The sequence below is a fragment of the Equus asinus genome, chromosome 1, assembly GCF_041296235.1.
Source record: "Equus asinus isolate D_3611 breed Donkey chromosome 1, EquAss-T2T_v2, whole genome shotgun sequence".
Lineage (NCBI taxonomy): Eukaryota > Metazoa > Chordata > Mammalia > Perissodactyla > Equidae > Equus > Equus asinus.
Window position 1 is genome coordinate 208,785,422 of NC_091790.1, and position 18,173 is coordinate 208,803,594.

At 40.9% G+C, this 18,173-nt stretch overlaps 1 protein-coding gene across 2 annotated transcripts in view; it reads right to left on the reverse strand.

Annotated features, from left to right (window-relative positions):
* ESYT2 (extended synaptotagmin 2) overlaps positions 1-18,173 on the reverse strand; it is a 91,296-nt gene that overhangs the window by 42,128 nt on the left and 30,995 nt on the right. For both annotated transcript variants that reach the window (XM_044765649.2, XM_014830484.3), the window contains exons 2-6: positions 12,935-12,976; positions 11,939-12,073; positions 8,779-8,855; positions 4,599-4,671; positions 4,269-4,358 (exon numbers count right to left, since the gene is read on the reverse strand). In XM_044765649.2, the coding sequence (XP_044621584.1) occupies positions 4,269-4,358; positions 4,599-4,671; positions 8,779-8,855; positions 11,939-12,073; positions 12,935-12,976 (417 nt within the window). The remainder of the gene's footprint in view (positions 1-4,268; positions 4,359-4,598; positions 4,672-8,778; positions 8,856-11,938; positions 12,074-12,934; positions 12,977-18,173) is intronic.

Consider the following 18,173-nt stretch of genomic DNA (forward strand, 5'->3'; position numbering starts at 1 on the left):
TCCAGAGTTTTTGAATTAGTCAATTTGGGCTGGTGGTAAAGGTCAAGAGTGTTTTTATGTTTTAAAGCTCCTGGGACTTCCAGCTACCAACTGGGATGTAGAAAACTGGAAAGAGCATCACTCTTGAACACATGGGAGGGCGGAAGTGACAGGGCCACCAGCCTGCCTGAAACCCTTCCTTAAAGGCAGCTCCAAGGGGAGGACGAGGCCACTACAGGGCAGGTGAGATGACTCTAGCTAGATCCTAACTGCTAAAGACCAAGTGTGCGTGAGCCAAAATAAACCCTTTGAAATCCACAGACACAGGGCACGTGTAATCCAATTGGTGAACCGAGCAGTATGTGGTCGCTGCAAACATGGGGGACCAGGGAGAACACTTCCTATAGGGGTGAGGCTGGTGAGGGGCAGCTGCTGCGAGAAAGACACAGCCCCACCTTCCACCATAAGGAACAGAAGCCACTGGGGAAGCAAGCACAGGGGAAGGCCCATTGCATCTGGTGGAGAGGAAAAGAAGAGAAAATACCCTCTATGCCTTGGGGAGGGTAGGACACAGTCACAGGCCCAGACCATTAGAGATCCCATAGTGCTGGGGGTGAGTGTGCAAACTCTCTCCTGCACAAGACCCACGAAAGACACAGGCAAAGAGAGGGTGTAGGGTTACTGAAAGAGCACCAGCCCCGAGACCCAGGACGGAAAGGATGACAGACAGCTCCCCTGTCCCCACCACTGGGGGTGGAGCAAGACAGTCCAAAATAATGAAAGATATCAAACCATAGATCCCAGAAACTCAGAAAACACCTGACAGGATAAATATCCCCAAAGCTTCCTGGTGGCTTCACGTGTGGTCTAAGTTTGGGATCCTCTTCAGTCTGTCTGCACAGTCCTGCCTCTCCACCTCACTGCTGCCTTTTACGCAGGGTTGTAGGAGTTGGTTTCTGGGAGCCTTAACAAACGCTGCAACTTTCCTACTCCTGGCTGGTCTGACCCAGCTGGGTAGGGAGAAGAAGGATGAAGGGAAGAGAGGAAGACTCCCTGCCTCTTGGGAGTGCTGTAAGCTATATTTCTGGCATGTGGATTAAGGGACCAGAGGAAGCTGGTCTGAGAGAGAGAGAATGGAGCAAAGGCATCACAGGCATGGGTGGGAGACAGTCACAGTGGCTCTCGAATTCCTCATTCCAGTCTGTTCCTGACACTGAACTGCAACTCCTGCACAGATTTAATGAGATATCAATATACGCTATGTTTATTTTTAAGTAAAACCTTTCATTTTTTCCCTCCTTTGCCTAAGGTACTTCAATTGCTGGAGTCCTGGCTAACAGGATTCAATTTTTTCTCACAGTTACTCTAAAAGGAAGATGTTATTTCCATTTTACAGATGAAGAAAGATAATCCGCAGTTCAAAGACTCAGGAGGCATGTCCTCTGCTGGCTGGGAGGACCTCCTTAGCATAAACACACTCAGAGCAACTCAGACCATCTCCTGGAGAAGTTCTGGAAAAGACCTCCTGGCTTCACTCTAGTCTAATCCATACTCCTGGAACAGATCTAAAAAAGACCTAAGGATTCAGAAACACCATACGAGTGTGCATGCCAGAGGCAATTTAGCCTGAGTGTGGGGCCACCCATTCCCTGGGACACACCCAAGGGCAGACACTGACTTGTTCTGGTTCTTATCAGAATCTTCATCCAAGCTTTTGTCCTGGTTCTTACCAGAAGTTTCATCCAAGCTTTTGTGCTTACCAATACTTGATCTCTGGTGTCAGGACTCCACCAGAATGCTAAACCTACGTTAGGAAAATATTTAATTTCTTAAAAATCTGAGGACTTACTATGTGCCAGCTTGGTACTGTTTTACATCCACTGTTATTTAATATTCACATTTAATCCTATGAGGGAGGTGTTAGTGTAATTCCCATGTTGCAGATGGGGAAACAGAGGCTTAGAGAAATTAAATAAGTTATTCAAACCACACAGTAAGAAGAGAGAACCAGGAGTGCAAAACCAGGTTTATGACACCCAAGACTGTCATTTAACCATCATATTATACTGTGCTCCAAAAGTTCATCACTTCAGAAATTTTTAGTTTAGTTTTTTTAACAAGGAGCACATTATCAAAACTAATCTAAACAAACCAACAAGCAGAAAAATAATGTGTAAATGTTTCCATAAGTGTCTGTGGCACTATGCTTCTAAATCATCCGAATAGTCAAAAACCATCAAAATCTTTATAGCTGTATTTTTCACTGCAGTGAGGAAGAATTACTTGGCAGTCAGCAGTGAATTCTATTCTCATATTTTCCAGTTGAAAGTAACTGAAAAAAATTCCCTTCTCTGAAGCATATGTTTAGTGACTTTACTCACCATATAAGGAAATGAATGATTCTGAACTTTTCAGACTCATCCTTCTTTTCTCAGCATTAACATTTCACTTGGAAGTTATTATTATAAGGTTACTTTTAAAGTAAATACACCTATGGGAGATCCATACTAAGGAAGAGTATTACTAACTTTGGAGGAAGATTTAAAGATTTGGATTTTGTTACATTCTGAACTGAAAAAAACCCCAGGCTTTTATTTTTTCTTTGAGGAAGATTAGCCCTGAGCTAACATCTGCTGTCAATCCTCCTCTTTTTGCTGAGGAAGCCTGGCCCCGAGCTAACATCTGTGCCCATCTTCCTCTACTTTACATGTGGGACGCCTGCCACAGCACGGCAAGCCGTGCATAGGTCCGCACCCGGGATCCGAACCAGCGAACCCCAGGCCGCTGAAGCAGAATGTGCAAACTGAACTGCTGCACCCCTGGGCTGGCCCCAGGCTTTTTTTTAAATTGTTAAAAATTCCCTATAAGTTAGAAGTACTTAGCAATTTGCTAAAGATTAATTTTTTATACTCATTAATGAAGGAAGTTTCTTACACATACTGGCTTTTAAATAACTTGTATGTAAAAAAGAATCCATGAATTTAAAATCTTTTATGGATCTCTTCTTTCTCAAAATTTTAATATATTAAAATTTAACACAGAGGTTCCTTAATAGCTTTTGAATTTTACCATGTTTTGTGTAGTTAAAATACACTCAAAATAAGCCCATTATAAGCAAAAAAAGCAAATGAGAATAATAATTTTAGTGGCAATAGAAAGTGATGACAGTTAATTTTTCTTGTGTTTTTATACAAAAAAAAGGCCACCTGTAGTTTGGTTTAGACAAACACATACTTTAAAAACCCAAGAACAATAAATTGTATTAAGTTATTTGAATCAAATTATACAAACTAATATTCCCATTTTAAACTATACCTGATATTAATGGTACAAAAATGGCATATTGTGAAGAGACATTTGAGAAAAAGATGAATTGATCCATCAGACATTTACTCAAAGGTGTTGGGACAGATATAGTTGTGGCTTTCAAAGAGTTAATGAGAAGTGTGCTACACCCCACAGGACTATACGGGTGCCATGGGAGCAAGGAGGAAACCTGACCACCTGTGTCCCAGGAAAGGATAACACAAAGGCCTGACTGTAATTCTTCCCTGTGGCTGGAACTCAAGATGCTCATGGGGCAGTGCCAGGAAATGAGGCTGGAGAGACCCCACCTAGACCACGATGATTGTCTGCAAGTGAGAGACAACCTCTGGTGGGTCAGATTTCACCTTGGGAAGATACGCTGGTGGTGAAGTCTACTGAGGACAGGGCCAAGGCAGGAAGCCTATCAGAGATTGCAGAAGCCTAGGTGAGGAGCCTTGCAGGAAAGGAGCCACCAGGTGAGGGGGAGGAGGCTCGGTGAGGGGAGGAGCCTGGGAGGAGGAGGAGGAGGAGGAGTCAGGCAAGGGGAGGAGCCTAGGTGAAGGGGTGTCTATATAGGAACGACTAAAACAGATTAGACTCTCAGTTCCTGGTGAGTAAAACAACACTAAGACAGTATGTATCTACAGAGTTATGAGGATCAAATGAGCAAATATCTATAAATCATACTCAGTGATAGGTGCTGAATGGCAAGTTACAGCCTACACTTTTAAAAAAGTCTAGATTTTCAAATGTTCTGTAACAAATATACTATTTTTATAATCAAGAAGAAAAGTTGTCTACCAAAAGAGATGAACCCTCCATTAAGGCACAAAAAGGTATGAAAACACTCATAGGATTCATGCATCAGAAAGGGAAAAAAGTGAGTTAAGGAGAGAACTCTTTCTGCACTTTATATACTCTTTGTTATGTACATATTCTTGTCAGTGAGTGGGAAGACAAGAACAAAATAAACATTGACTTACTGGCTTCCTAAGAAAGAAGACAGACAACGCTCCCACCAAGGGCATGTCTCCAATCAATGGTTCCAGGATCACCCGCATTGTGCCATGGATCTAAATTCAAACGGAAACCGAAACATGTAACAGAAAACAATTCCAGAAACCACTGACCGATGCAAAGAGGATGTAGGATTGTCTTAGCGACTTCTGAGCATTTGACTACAGGTTTTCCTCATGTATAACCTACAAACAAAAACTTAACTTCAAAGAAATTCTGAGTTAATAAAAACTTCACGATTTTTTTTGAATAGAGCACAGAAAATTTTAGAAGACAGAAGTGTAAAAAAACCTTACCTGTATACTTTGCACACCCGCTCTACAAAAATATCGCTTGATCTCCAAATCAATCTCACAATTTCCTACAAAACTAGCAAAGAAAGAGTTCTGGATTACATTCTCTTCATCACCACAGACCTGCAAGTATAAAATCTGAATAAAATGATATAAAGCAACCAAGACCAGAGTGGAGGCAAAGTCTTTTACTGCCAGGTTACAGCGTCACTGCCACCAGATGCGACACAGCCACACTGATGGGAGGCCTGCTGAGTGGGCTTAGGGCCCATTATAAATGTCACTTCCAAGGTGCAACTTCTGGAACAGGCTCTTGATGGAATGTAGTTTCCATTTGTTTTATAAACACTATGTTTGTTTAATATATAAAGTTTAGATTATATTTCATCACAAGTAAATTCTGTGCCCATGCTCCTCAGTCATGAAAAAACTATCAGTGCGCTACAGGGCTCTGTGATGTCAAAGGTTAGAAATGATGCACCTGTTTGGGGCATCAATTTTACTCAACGATTAAGTCATTTAAATTATTATTTTTTTAACTTTTGTTTAATTGCAGTAACATTGGATTACAACAATATATAGCTTTCAGATGTACACTGTAATATATTTCTAATTCTGTGTAGATTACATCATGTTCACCACCCAAAAACTAATTATAGTCCATCCCCTCACATGTGAGCTTAATCATCCCTTTTGCCCCCCGCCCCCTCCCCTTATGGTAACCACCAATCCAATCTCCATTGCTATGTGTGTATTTATCGTTGTTTTTATCTTCTACCTATGAGTGAGATCATACGGTATTTGACTTTCTCCCTCTAACTTATTTCACTCAGCATAATACCCTCAAAGACCATCCATGTTGTCACAAATGGCCGGATTTCATCATTTCTTATGGCTGAGTAGTATTCCACTGTGTATATATACCACATCTTCTTTATCCATTCGTCCCTTGATGGGCACCTAGGTTGCTTCCAAGTCTTGGCTATAGTGAATAATGCTGCAACGGACACAGGGGTGCAGGTATCTTTACGCCTTTGTGTTTTCAAGTTCTTTGAATAAACACCCAGCAGTGGGATAGCTGGATCGTATGGTAGATCTATTCTTAATTTTTTGAGGATACTCCATACTGCTTTCCATACTGGCTGTGCCAGTTTGCACTCCCAAGACATTTAAATTACTAATAAAAAACAAACATGAACATAGTGTGATGCTGAATGTAAGGCTTGCATCTATTTTTAATATGAATATGGAAGGTCAACTATATTTTGAGTGGGGTCTGTATGATTTGACTCCCACCCTCGATTCTGGAAGCAGGACATTGTGCTCCTGCCTGAGAATGTCTGGGGGCAGTTTGATAAATGCTGGAAAGAGAGTGTCTTAGCACATGAACAGAACACTAACAAAAAGCACCTAGGATGAAATTCTTCTGGTATTTATTGTCTTGGTGTTAAAGCAAATACCTACAGATTCTTCTCATCGAGCATGATTCTCTATCTAGTTGGTAAAATCACCAATACCCTGTTACAAAACTACCTCAAAATTTTCCCTTTCTTCACTCTAAGACTTGATCTTTTTTATTTCCTAATATCTTTCAATTACTCCTTCCCCATCTCTACTGCCCATTAGTTAAGGTCCTTGTCTGGAACATACAAAAAAAGTAGAATGCAGATTTTTTCTAGAGACATAAATATGTGAGCAGCATAATTTGCAAATGTTGATATGACTGCTAAATCCACAAAGGCCAGGCAGCATCTCCAAAATGGCATCCAGGAGCTGACTCATCCAAATGCTCACTTAATGCGTATGAAATCTTCCCTCAGTGCTGGAACAAGAAAACAAGGTTTCCATCTTCATGATGCTCATGACCAGCCTGGTGGACAGTCCTTCTAGGGCACAGCTGAAGTGAAGACATAAGTGGGGCTTTCTCTTTTATTCTATTGATGCCAACAGTTTTTGCAGTAGTACCAACTATTTTAAAGATGCAGATTTTTCCATAATAGATCATTATAGACGTTCTATGCGCCTTTCTAAAATAAAGGTAATTGGTATCAACTCTGTACATTGACTATATTAACATACTTTACAAGCTCAAAGACATTATAAAATAAAATGATTCTTACTCAAGGATAAAAAAAAAAGAAACACTCTGAGCTGTGTCCTAAGTCAACACATTTCAGCAGTCACTGCGTACAAAGCTATGTTATTAGGCTCACAGGGGATGCAGGAAGCATATCCAAATTGCCAACAACATTACTCTTGTGCTTTGGGGCCATTATTCAGTAAAATAAGGGTTACTTGAACACAAGCACTGTGATACTGTGACAGTCGATCTGTTAACTGAGTGGGCTACTAAGTAACTAATGGGTGGGTGGTATATGTAGCATGGATCCACTGGACAAAGGGATGACTCCTGTCCTGGGAGGGACAGCACAAGATTTCATCATGATACTCAGAATGACATGCAACTTAAAACTTATGAATTGTTTACTTCTGGAATTTTCCACTTAATATTTTTGGACCATAGTTGACCATGGGTAACTGAAACTATGGAAAGTGTAACTGCAGATAAGCAGGGACGAATGTTTCTCTTGAGACCTTGTTTTCAATTCTTTTGGGTGTATATCCAAAAGTGGAATTGCTGGGTCACACGGTAGTCCTATGTTTAATTTTCTGAGGGACCTCTATACTGCTTTCCACAGCAGCTGCACCATTTTACATTCCCACCAACAGTACACAAGGGCTCCAACTTCTCCACATGCCTAGCAACAGTTGTTGATTTCTGTTTTCTTGATAGGAACCATTCAACGGGTGCAAGGTGGTATCTCATTGTAGTTCTGATTTGCAGTTCCATGATTATTAGTGAGGTTGAGCATCTTTTCAGGTGACTATTGTCCATTTGTATGTCTGCTTTGGAGAAATGTCTATTCAAGTCCTTTACCCATTTTTAATTGGGTTTTTTGCTGTTGAGTTGGAGGAGTTCTCTATATATCCTGCATATCGATCCCTTATCAAATATATGTTTATATGGATCACACTGAATCTACAGATTGCTTTTAGTGTTGACATTTAACAATATTAAGCCTTCTAATCCATGAACATGGGATGTCTTTCCATTTATCTATGTCTTGTTTAATTTCTCACAGCACTGTTTTATAGTTTTCATTGTACAAGTCTTTCATCTACTTGGTTAAGTTAATTACTAAGCATTTTATTCTTTTTGATTCTATTGTAAATGAAATTGTTTTCTTAATTTCCTTTTTGAATTGTTCATTGTCAGTGTATAGAATGTAATTAATTTCTTTTGTGTTGATTTTGTTTCCTGCTACTTTACTGAATTTGTTCATTAGTTCTATGAGGTTTTTTTGGTGGAATCTTTTAGGGTTTCTTACATATAAGATCAGATCATCTGTAAACAGAGATAATTTCCTTTCCAACTTGGATACCTTTTCTTTCTTTTTCTTCCTACCTAATTGATCTGGCAAGAACTTCTGGTACCATGTTGAATAGAAGTGGTGAAATCGGGTATCCCTGTCTTGTTCCTGATCTTAGAGGAAAAGCTTTCAGTCTTTTAACACTGACTATATGTGAGTTTCTCATATATGTCTTTTATTATGCTGAAGTAGCTTCCTTCTGTTCATAGTTTGCTGAGTGTTTTTATCAGGGAAGAGTGCTGAATTTTGTCAAATGCTTTTTTTGGTCAAATGTATCAACTGAGATGATCGTGTGTTTTTTCCCTTCACTCTATTAACGTGGTGTATCACACTGATTTTCATATGTTGTACAATCCTTGAATCCTGGGAATAAATCCCGGAATAAATCCTACTTCGTAATGGCGTATAATCCTTTTAATATGTTGCTGAAATCAGTTTTCTAGTATTTTGTTGAGGATTGACATCCATGTTCACAAGGGATATGAGTCTGTAGTTTTCTTGTACGGCCTTTAATTTCTTTTATTTATTTAATTTCTTTTATTTATTCTTTTATTCATAACATGTTTTATGACTAGCAGTTTTCTAGGCTATTAGGAACTGAGATCCAGAAAGTAAATAAATTTGGGTCTTCAACAATTTAGTCAAATTCCACAAAAACAGTAGGTAAGAAGTGTGCTCATTATATCCTCCACCTTATGGGTATAGCTAAGTGACATTCTATGTCATTAACTATGATACAAATAAAAACTTACCTAATCTGAAGGTCCATAATAATTTGCCTTTTGTCCACATTTTCGGTATACACCTTAACACCATTGATCCTGAGAGGCTGAAACAAGAAGTGGCTTAATTTAAAATGAAGGGAGGGTAAGAAAAATCAAACCCTATAATAGCACGTAGAGATGAAGAGAGTGAGTGTTAGCATCAGGCTATGAGAGTTAGAATACTGCTTTCACAGCACACTAGCTGTTGACTTTCAGCAAGTTATTAACCTTTGTTCCTCAGTCTCATATGTAAAATATGGGTAATAATGGTATCTCTTGCATGAGATTACAGCGAAATTAAAGGACATGAGGAACGTAAGGAAGTCAGGCACTGCCTGGCGCACAGTGAGTTCTTAGAGACAGAAGACCTGCTTTGTCAGCTCACGTGTGATGCAGTTTTGCTCCTGTCCAAGCCCTTAGCCCTTCTTTCTCTTCCAATTTTCTGATCCTTTCCTTCTATTCCATCCTTACTACATTGTTCGAAATATAACTTCCTTTCATTTTTTCTTTAATGTCTTGTAATTTTGCACTTAAGATTTTCACAAAAATGAGCCTTTTGAGTGAATCAAAAATACTAGCTGTAAGTATAATTTCAACACCTAATACATGATACAGGGTCAGAATCAAATTACTCTGTAAAAAGAAAACACAGATTGTAACAAATGTTATATTTCAAGGGTCCAGTTACAACATTGTTCAAAACCTTCTCCCATTTATCAATTTGAGATCCCTTCTAAGAAAGTTCTCAACACCACACCTAAGCATTAAAAACTCAAGCTGAAAAATACCCAATCTTTAGAGAACTAGTGTTTACTCTGACAGTTTGGGTGTCCTGCAATCTTACCCCTCAACTAGCTGTAGGATTAAACTCTAAGTCTTTATTTGAGAGTCTTCATTTCCTACTATGCCAGGTTCCCGGGCTCTTCCCTGATGATACTAGCTCAGACATGTACAGACTTAGAGAACACAGTCAACTCACTACATCACTAAGTGGAAATGGGGCACAGGTGATGTAGTGACTAGTTTAAATGTTTGCATTAGATAATCCTCCCTTCTTCCACTTAGACGACATGTTACATTAGGAGAAGCGGGAGGCCCACCTCACTCCCGACGACTGAAAGACAAAGACCTGAGGGCAATGGAACCCAGCTACCCAAGGGACGCAGCCAGCACATGAAGCGGACAAGATGCCCTGCTCGGGGCTGTGCACACCCTGCTCAGCTGTTCCTTCATCATATAGCTCGAGTTTACCTGCTCTTGTAAGACGTCACTCCAGTTAATAATAATGCCAAGCTACCTTTACTGAATCAGCACTGCTCTTAATATTCTCCTGCTCTCCAATGATGATCTTATTTAGTTAGCATGAAAATCCAAGTGCATGTAATAGAACATGAATGTAATTCTTCCTAAAACAAATCCAGCTGGGGTTAGAATTCTCAATCTCCACAAACATGAACATACCTTACATTAGGGGCCTGCGGGCTAAATCTGGCCTTTGGCTAAGAATGGTTTTTACATTTTTAAAGGGTTGTAAAAGAAGAGGTGGGAGGGGCAGAAGAAAAACATGCCTCAAAGGCATGTGGCCATCAAAAGCTGAAATATTTACCATCTGGCCCTTTCCAGAAAGTGTGCAGCCCCTGTTCCATATTCACACAGTATCCTAACCTGTAATTGTGTTTCCCCATCTGTTGTTATCATTTTAGGTTACAGAAGGTAAAGTAAATATTGAAGGTAAGTGTCACAGGGGCCTCCTGGGCAGGCACTTGTGCACTCCAACAACAGGATGGCCACAGTCCTGGCTTGTAACATATGTGGAGACCTCACAGCCAAGAGGAAAAATCACCTGTACAACACAGCTAAGTGCAATGCATGTGCCTGCACTGGAGACCCAGGTTCTGAGTAATCGGAGATGAGACAGAGCATTCTCTGCATGCAGAATGTCGCCTTTGATGGGGGAAGGTGACCCAGGGACTGGAGGGTGTGGGATGGGAATGAGCCTGGGGGCACTGACACTCACCTGGGGTGACAAACACAACACAGCAACCAGGTCAGACACTCCTCAGCCACATTTATTAAAACCCTGATGGGCTGAAGCAAAGACATCTGAACACAGTGTATGGTGAGGTGTTTTCTGGCTCTGCCGTACATGTACCAAACGGGTGTAAACTGTGTGGGTGTGTATGTTTAAAAGTACTACTGCACTCTGAATTTTTATTAGGCATAGAAAATAGTGTCACCTTGGAAACTAATATAATGCTATATGTTAATTATACGTCAATAAAAGAAAATGCTACCTTTGTTGCTAATTATTACAAACACTGACTTAAAAAAATAAACAGGGAAACTTGCCATGATCTATTTATTTATTTATTTATTACCTGCTTTTTCTCCCCAAATCTCCCCAGTACATAGTTGTATATTTTAGTTGTGGGTCCTTCTAGTTGTGGCATGTGGGATGCCGCCTCAGGGTGTCCTGATGAACGGTACCATGTCCACACCCAGGATCCGAACCAGCAAAACCCTGGGCCGCCAAAGCAGAGGGCGCAAACTTAACCACTTGGCCATGGGGCCAGCCCCTGATCAACTAATTTGGATATAGTCTTGAGGCTTTCACTAGAAGTAATATTAGGAACTAGGAGTTTTCCTTTGTATATAGGAGGATTCCAATAACAAAATCCATCTTTTCCTTCACGTATGTCATTAATACGATGCCTAAAAGGCTGGCACTGGAGTTCTCAATAGTTTTTAAACATCTGGAGGGGTAAACACCTTAAGCTTGTTTTCAACTACTGAAGCTTTAGTGTGAATTCACATAGACTCCATTTCTAATAGCATGGATTGTGGAAAACAGGTAATTCTGACATAAGAATGTGAGATAGAAAGACACGTTGGAACGAAGGGAAACCACCCAATAGACCTAAACTGGCCAGAAGAGCACAGTGGACGGATGAGGGCAGGATGAGGACTCCCTGACTGACAGACCAGCAGAGGGCATCCCATGTGGGAGGCAGAACCTCAGGGGAGCTGCAGACAACCCACCCGAACTTCCTAGGGAACAATTTTCTCTAGAAAATAATTTGAAGTAGTTTAAGAGTTTTCACAGCAATCCTATTGTGTGCACAAGTAAAGATACTTAAGAAGAACTGACCTGCTGACCCATGTCAACTTTCGTGAAACTAAAGGTGCTAAGGTGGGTGTTTGCTCCCCGCACAGCTGGTTCTATGGTTTCTCGAAACAACTTCTCTATAAATTGGCAAATAAAAGGCCACATATGTTTTACAGTCTGGAAAGGAGAAAGAACTCATGTTAAACAAAATGTTGTAGTACATGATGTACTTAAGTCATCATGAGAAATTATGCCTGTATTATAGTTTACCAGAATTTTCGATCACTAAAGAGAGGGTGCTTTTTGTTATACAAAATCAACACGATCGAAACTTCAAAAATGTATTACAATAGATTATTGATTAACCAATAGTTGCAGGAATTAGTTATTTTGGTAAAATATTCTCTTTAAGCTTATAAACACATTTCATGATTGCTACAAGATACGAAAATCTTGTGGTTTCAACTTATTAGGAAAAACTTTCTAAAACTGTATAGATCTTAATAAACATTAATGAGTTTTCTTTAATGATGAACTAACTTCCAGTGCTGTAAGGTAATCATTATCTACATTAGTTTTTACTATATAGCTCTAAGGATATATAAAATATAGAGATGAAAGAGATCTACTTCAAAGTACACTGATCTAAAAACATAACCTTTTTCTAAAAAAATAAATGATTATTATCTATTAGTAGGTTTCTTGGGAGTTAATTCCCTCTCCATAATGTTACCAAAGTTTTCACTTATTATTATTATAAAATAGATTTGAGCACTAGCTGATCAGGAGAGAAGACACAAGGCCAAAGATACAACTGTGAATATATCATTAACTTTCTCATGTCACAGACAGTTTTCACTGTTTAGAAAAGGAAAGTTAACCTATCAGTTATGATTGAGTTCTTTCGGGAGCAGAAGCCAAATCCACTAAGTCCAAATGAGTTCCCATGTTGTCAACATTTCAATTTCCAAATATGGAAAGATGGCATCTCATCCTCTAGCCCACTGATATCTGGTGTTTAGTATATTCTATTCTTACCTTATTTAGCCATTCTGCTCTTTCAGTGTCTGGAAAATGAACCTAAGAGAAAAACACACACACAGATGACTTAGTGACTCCTGACAACTATATAAAATGTCATGTAGGCCATTTAGGAGCCAGCCCTCATGGTCTAGTGGTTAAGATTTGGTGCTCTCCCCACTGCAGTCCGGATTTGTGTCCTGGTCAAGGAACCACACCACCCATCTGTAGGCTGTCATACTATAGGGGCTGCATGTTGCTGTGATGCTGAAAGCTCTGCTTCCAGTATTTCAAGCACCAGCAGGGTCACCCATGGTAGACAGGTTTCAGCAGAGCTTCCAGACTAGAGAGACTAGGAAGAAGGACCTGGCCACCCACTTCTGAAAAAATGGTCCATAAAAACCCTGTGATTTAGCAGCAGAACATTGATACAACGCTGGAAGGTGAGAGGATGGCACAGAGGGACAGGGCAGGGTTCCACTCTGCTGTGCACAGGGGTGCCAGGAGTTAGAATCAACCTGATGGCACTAACGAAAAAAAGGGCCATTTAGTATTCTTCCTGTGTGTCTACTGTTCACATAATGCTTCTTTAAAACACCCTGATCTGAGGCCTCTGAGGAGGGAGGCTGGAACAGGTGGCAATGGCTCTTTACATTCTAAGAACACTTTGGGCCAGAAAAGTCTAACGTCACCAAAGGCCACAGGCCCTTCTCTACCGCCCCACTGTCCAGAGCAATGTTCAGTGGTGTCCAGAACAGCATAAAGAGTGCTCCAAATAGACCTCCTCCTTTTTAATAGAATTTCTTTTCCATTCCATCATTAGCACTGTCATCATATATCCTAGAGACCTAGACTCAAAGCCTCAAAAGTCCACCTTCCCTTCTGCTTTTCTCTTTTGGCCCAAACCAGCCAGCAGATACTTGCCCACATTTGGCTCCTCTCTAGACAGTCTCCCACCTTCTCCCAAAGGAGTATTACAACTTCAGTTATACACGAGTAGGGCCTGTAATACTGGAGAAAATAAGTGTTTGCAGAGCTACAAAGAAACCTACCTGGAAAAAAGGTGAAAGTATTTTCTTTGCTGTTAAAAATAAAACCCCCTTGCAGAGGAAGACTAAAGCTCTTTTGGGTAGAGAGTTCTCCTCTGAGAAAAGTTATGTACTCCCTTGCCCCTCAAAGAAAGAAGAGCATACACGTCACACTAACATTGTGTAGACCACATTTTTGCTTGGTCACAGGACAGTTTCGTACTGGTGATGTGGTCAGAGAAATGTTCTGGTTTCTGGAACTGCCACACTTACTTTCCTAAGTAACCCACGTACTGCCACCAATAAAAGACAAGCTTCTGCCCATGCTCTGGCTGAGAGGAGCTGGCCAGGGAATAGTACTACTGCCGGGGGAATGGGGGGAGGGTCCCTTAAGAAGATGGTTCTTGGAGAACCAAGCCCACCCCTCCTCCTGGGCCCCTAAGAACAAACCACAGAATGGGGCCCAGCAGCAGCTAATTCCTAGTCAGAGAGAGGCCACTGTCCTCATGGCTGTCGAGGCCACACTGCTCCATGCGAGAGGCCACAGCAAGTTCCATCTGTTCCCTGTGTCCACCTGCCTGAGCAGGCCTATGCCCTTACACCACAGGAGGTGAAGCCTTGAATTTGCTTGGTTCATGAGGGTGCATGAGAGTGAACTGAAATAGGTTCTTCTAAGTTAAGTTAGCTTGAGTCCACTCTGGGACAAAGGGATGGCAAAGGGATGGCAACCTCCCAGAATTAAGAAAAAGGCTTAAGAGTTTGGACAGAAACGCTCAAGAAGGTGAAGAGTCAGGAAGAGAATTGCTGACAATGCTTGCTTAAATAGGGAGGATATGTCACTGGAAAGAGGCCTATTTTGACCAGAGTGGAACCAGAGTACTGAAAGGACTGTGTTTCCCCAAGAACATGAGACATCTGGGGGTTGGGGTGAGGAGAGCTAGAGGTTTACGAGACTAGCAGACTAGGTTACAAAATTATGTGCAATTCATCTGCAGGTTGTATTCTGCTATTTCTTTACATTATACTAGTAAGTTACAATACACTACTTAGATCAGGAACACGACAGGTGGCTGCCACTCCAGGGTATATGAGCCTTAAAGCTGGTGTGGAGCTGTGCTCCCACGTAGCAATTTGCTGTGAGGTTTTCCGTCCTTCTGCCCCTAACCCTCTGATCCAACCAACCACTGGCAGTAACAGAAAGGACCAAAGGCAGATGCGGAGCACATTCCACCTGGGGACAGCTAGAACTTCTTCATTGTAGATGCGTTCCTCCTTTTATAATTTCAGAGTAAACAACAGAGCCAATAAGTCTCTGCCCGCTTCTGCCTCAACATATGCACACACTCGCCCTCTCCAGTGATGTTGTGACTGTCTGCACCTGCTTCCCAACTACACTAAATCTGGCTACCAGCACCATCACTCTAGAACACAGGAGCCGCACTTCCGTTACCTCACTCAAGACCATAAACTCCCACATGTTTATCAAATGGCTCTACTTCCTCAGCCTGATCTTCAAAGACCTACCTCAAGTATTTCCTTTGGTTCACAACTCACAAATCTTATCTTTATCACGCTCCTGTTGAATTCAGTCAAAACAATCATGGCTGCTTTACACAGAAATGTATTCTTCTTCACTCACCAATTACCTGGTTACTACATCCGCTCTCTGCCACTTCTTTACCATCAGCTCAGCTCAGTTCTAGACAACTCCCTAAGTATGACACCATCCACAATCACTCCTCAACACCACAGCGCCTTCACCCTCAGGTTTTCTCTGTAAATCTGCATTTGTCACACCATCCCTCTGTAAATGTCCAACTGCTCTGTGTGCCCAATAATTGCCCCTTGTCCAGTGAACTACACACTTGTAGAAAAGAATTATTTCTCTTTTGAGAGACGTTCTAAGAGATGTTACTCAGAACTGACAGAATGCTCACCACTCACTCTAAGGATATTACTCCTGAACCTCTCTACGTACTTTGCTTTTTTATAGAAGTCTATATTTGTGACTATTTTTCAATTGTTCATTTATAATATTACTGAAATTACTGTAAATTTCTTTGGGCTCTACTTATTTTTTTAGACCCAAGCCCAATTACAGGGTTCTTTTGTTTTTCTTTTTCCTTTTTTAGGAAGATTGGCCCTGAGGTAACATATGTTACCAATCTTCCTTTTTTTTTTTCTCTCCCCAAAGCCCCAGTACATAGTTGCATATCCTAGCTGTAAGTCATTCTAGTTCATCTATGTGGGATGCTGCCATGGTATGGCCTGATGAGCAGTGCTAGGTCTGTGCCCAGGATCCTAACTGGCGAACCCCAGGCCACTGACACTGAGTGCATGAACTTAACCACTCGGCCACAGGGCCAGCTCCTGGGCTCTACTTTAATGTAAAATGTTATCTGAAGTATAATATCCTGACATTGGAATTAGTTTAAAATGCTGTACCATTCCACACTGAATAGAAATAACAATTATCTGCATCAAGATAATCCTTAGGACCACCTGAGATTACAGATTACAGTGAGAATGTGTGACACTAGGATGTCAATGAGAGGGGCTCACAAAGGTAGTCCATGACATCAATTCTAGAAAACAGATTGTTACTCTGCTTCATAAAGAAACACCCCAAACATCAAGTGTATTTTGACAAAGTTACAGCAAGATGAGTTTAATCTGCCATGTAACCCTCTCTTTTACCTGTTTTCAGATCCTTCCATGTGCCCTAAATATTAGGAAGTGACAAGATATATTCATTTATACCTCATACCCAGTAAACTGAACACTATCCATGAAAACAATGACTTTACCTGTTGCTACTGAGTCTGTGATACAGCAGGTGTCAGCCTGTGCAGATATCAGTGTGCACTACTGATAATATGGTGGGCTTGGGGCTGGCATGGCACCTCTGAAGATGGACACTCCATATCCCGCAGTAACCCAAGGACAGGACAGCCTCAGGTCCTTGGCCAGACTGGAGGCATCTTTTTCCAGGGAGCAGGGGTACGTGGTCAGTTCCCTTTTGCTGACTGGTGGGGAGTCATCTATTAACCCTACATACCTAAGAGAAATTCTGTTTCTTTGCAGTTTATGTGCAGAAGGATTTCCTTCTACTACCAAGGGGGAAATGTGTTTATGGTGTGTTTGGGTTTTTTTTAAGATTCCTTGGTTTCTCTGACAAACTGAATTCTTGCTAAATTCTGAAAGCCTCTAGCCAGGTATCCTAAGTACTGTACTTCACATAGAGAAAATTTTGGCTAGTCCAGATTTTCTATCCACTTCAAATCTAAGGCAGGCTCAAAGGCTGGGGTCTTGTCTGAGAGGCCACATGCATAAAACTGTGTGTATGCAAATCTGCTCGTACACCAAATCATCAGATTTTCACAAGATCCAAGAAACCAAAAAGGTTAAGATCATGGCATAAGGTGGTTGATAAGGCTGAGCTCTCATCAAAGCCTTTCATGTAAAAGGTTCATAGGAGGAGAAGGTGAGGGATTGCAGACACTGAAGACCCAGTCCTCAGATGGCTAAGGGAGAGATGATAAATCTCCCCCAAACTGGGTTTCTGAAAGATTAGTGAGGGCAATATGAATCTTCAGACCCAACTACCCATGTTTGAAATAATAACAGTAACTGCTATCCACTGAAGATGTACTGCTATATACGTGGCAGGTTCTGTGCTAAGCGATTCACATATATTACTTGAGTTAATTCTTAAAACAAATCTACCAATAGGAACTATTAATATCCTAAATTTACAGGATCGTTACTAAGTGACAGAATGGGGATGATGTGTGTGAGTAGATTTGCGTGACCATGCTCGTGACCACTTTGTTACTGAGGGATGTGGAAAGCGCTGCAGAGACATCCACAGAGCTCACCGAGCTCTCAGTGGGCACACTCCAATCAAAGAGTAAAGCTTGAAACTCAGGGTGCACGCCTTAAATTGTATGAGGTACTGAATAACAGCCAGGAGTAGAAAATGTTGTGTTCAATAATGATCTCTTTATCTAGACTCTAGAGGTTAAATATAGTAAAAGTCCTAAAACAGCTGAGAGCAAAGTTCAGCAAACGCCATAGCAAGTCACAATAAGCTACTGTTAACAGACCCAGTATCTCACCCAAGACAAAGAAGAGAGTGATTTAAAGACTGGTTTTACCTAATATTCACATTTCTTCACATGAAAGGGCTGTGATAATTAAGAAGTAATGACAAAATTCCATATGCATTC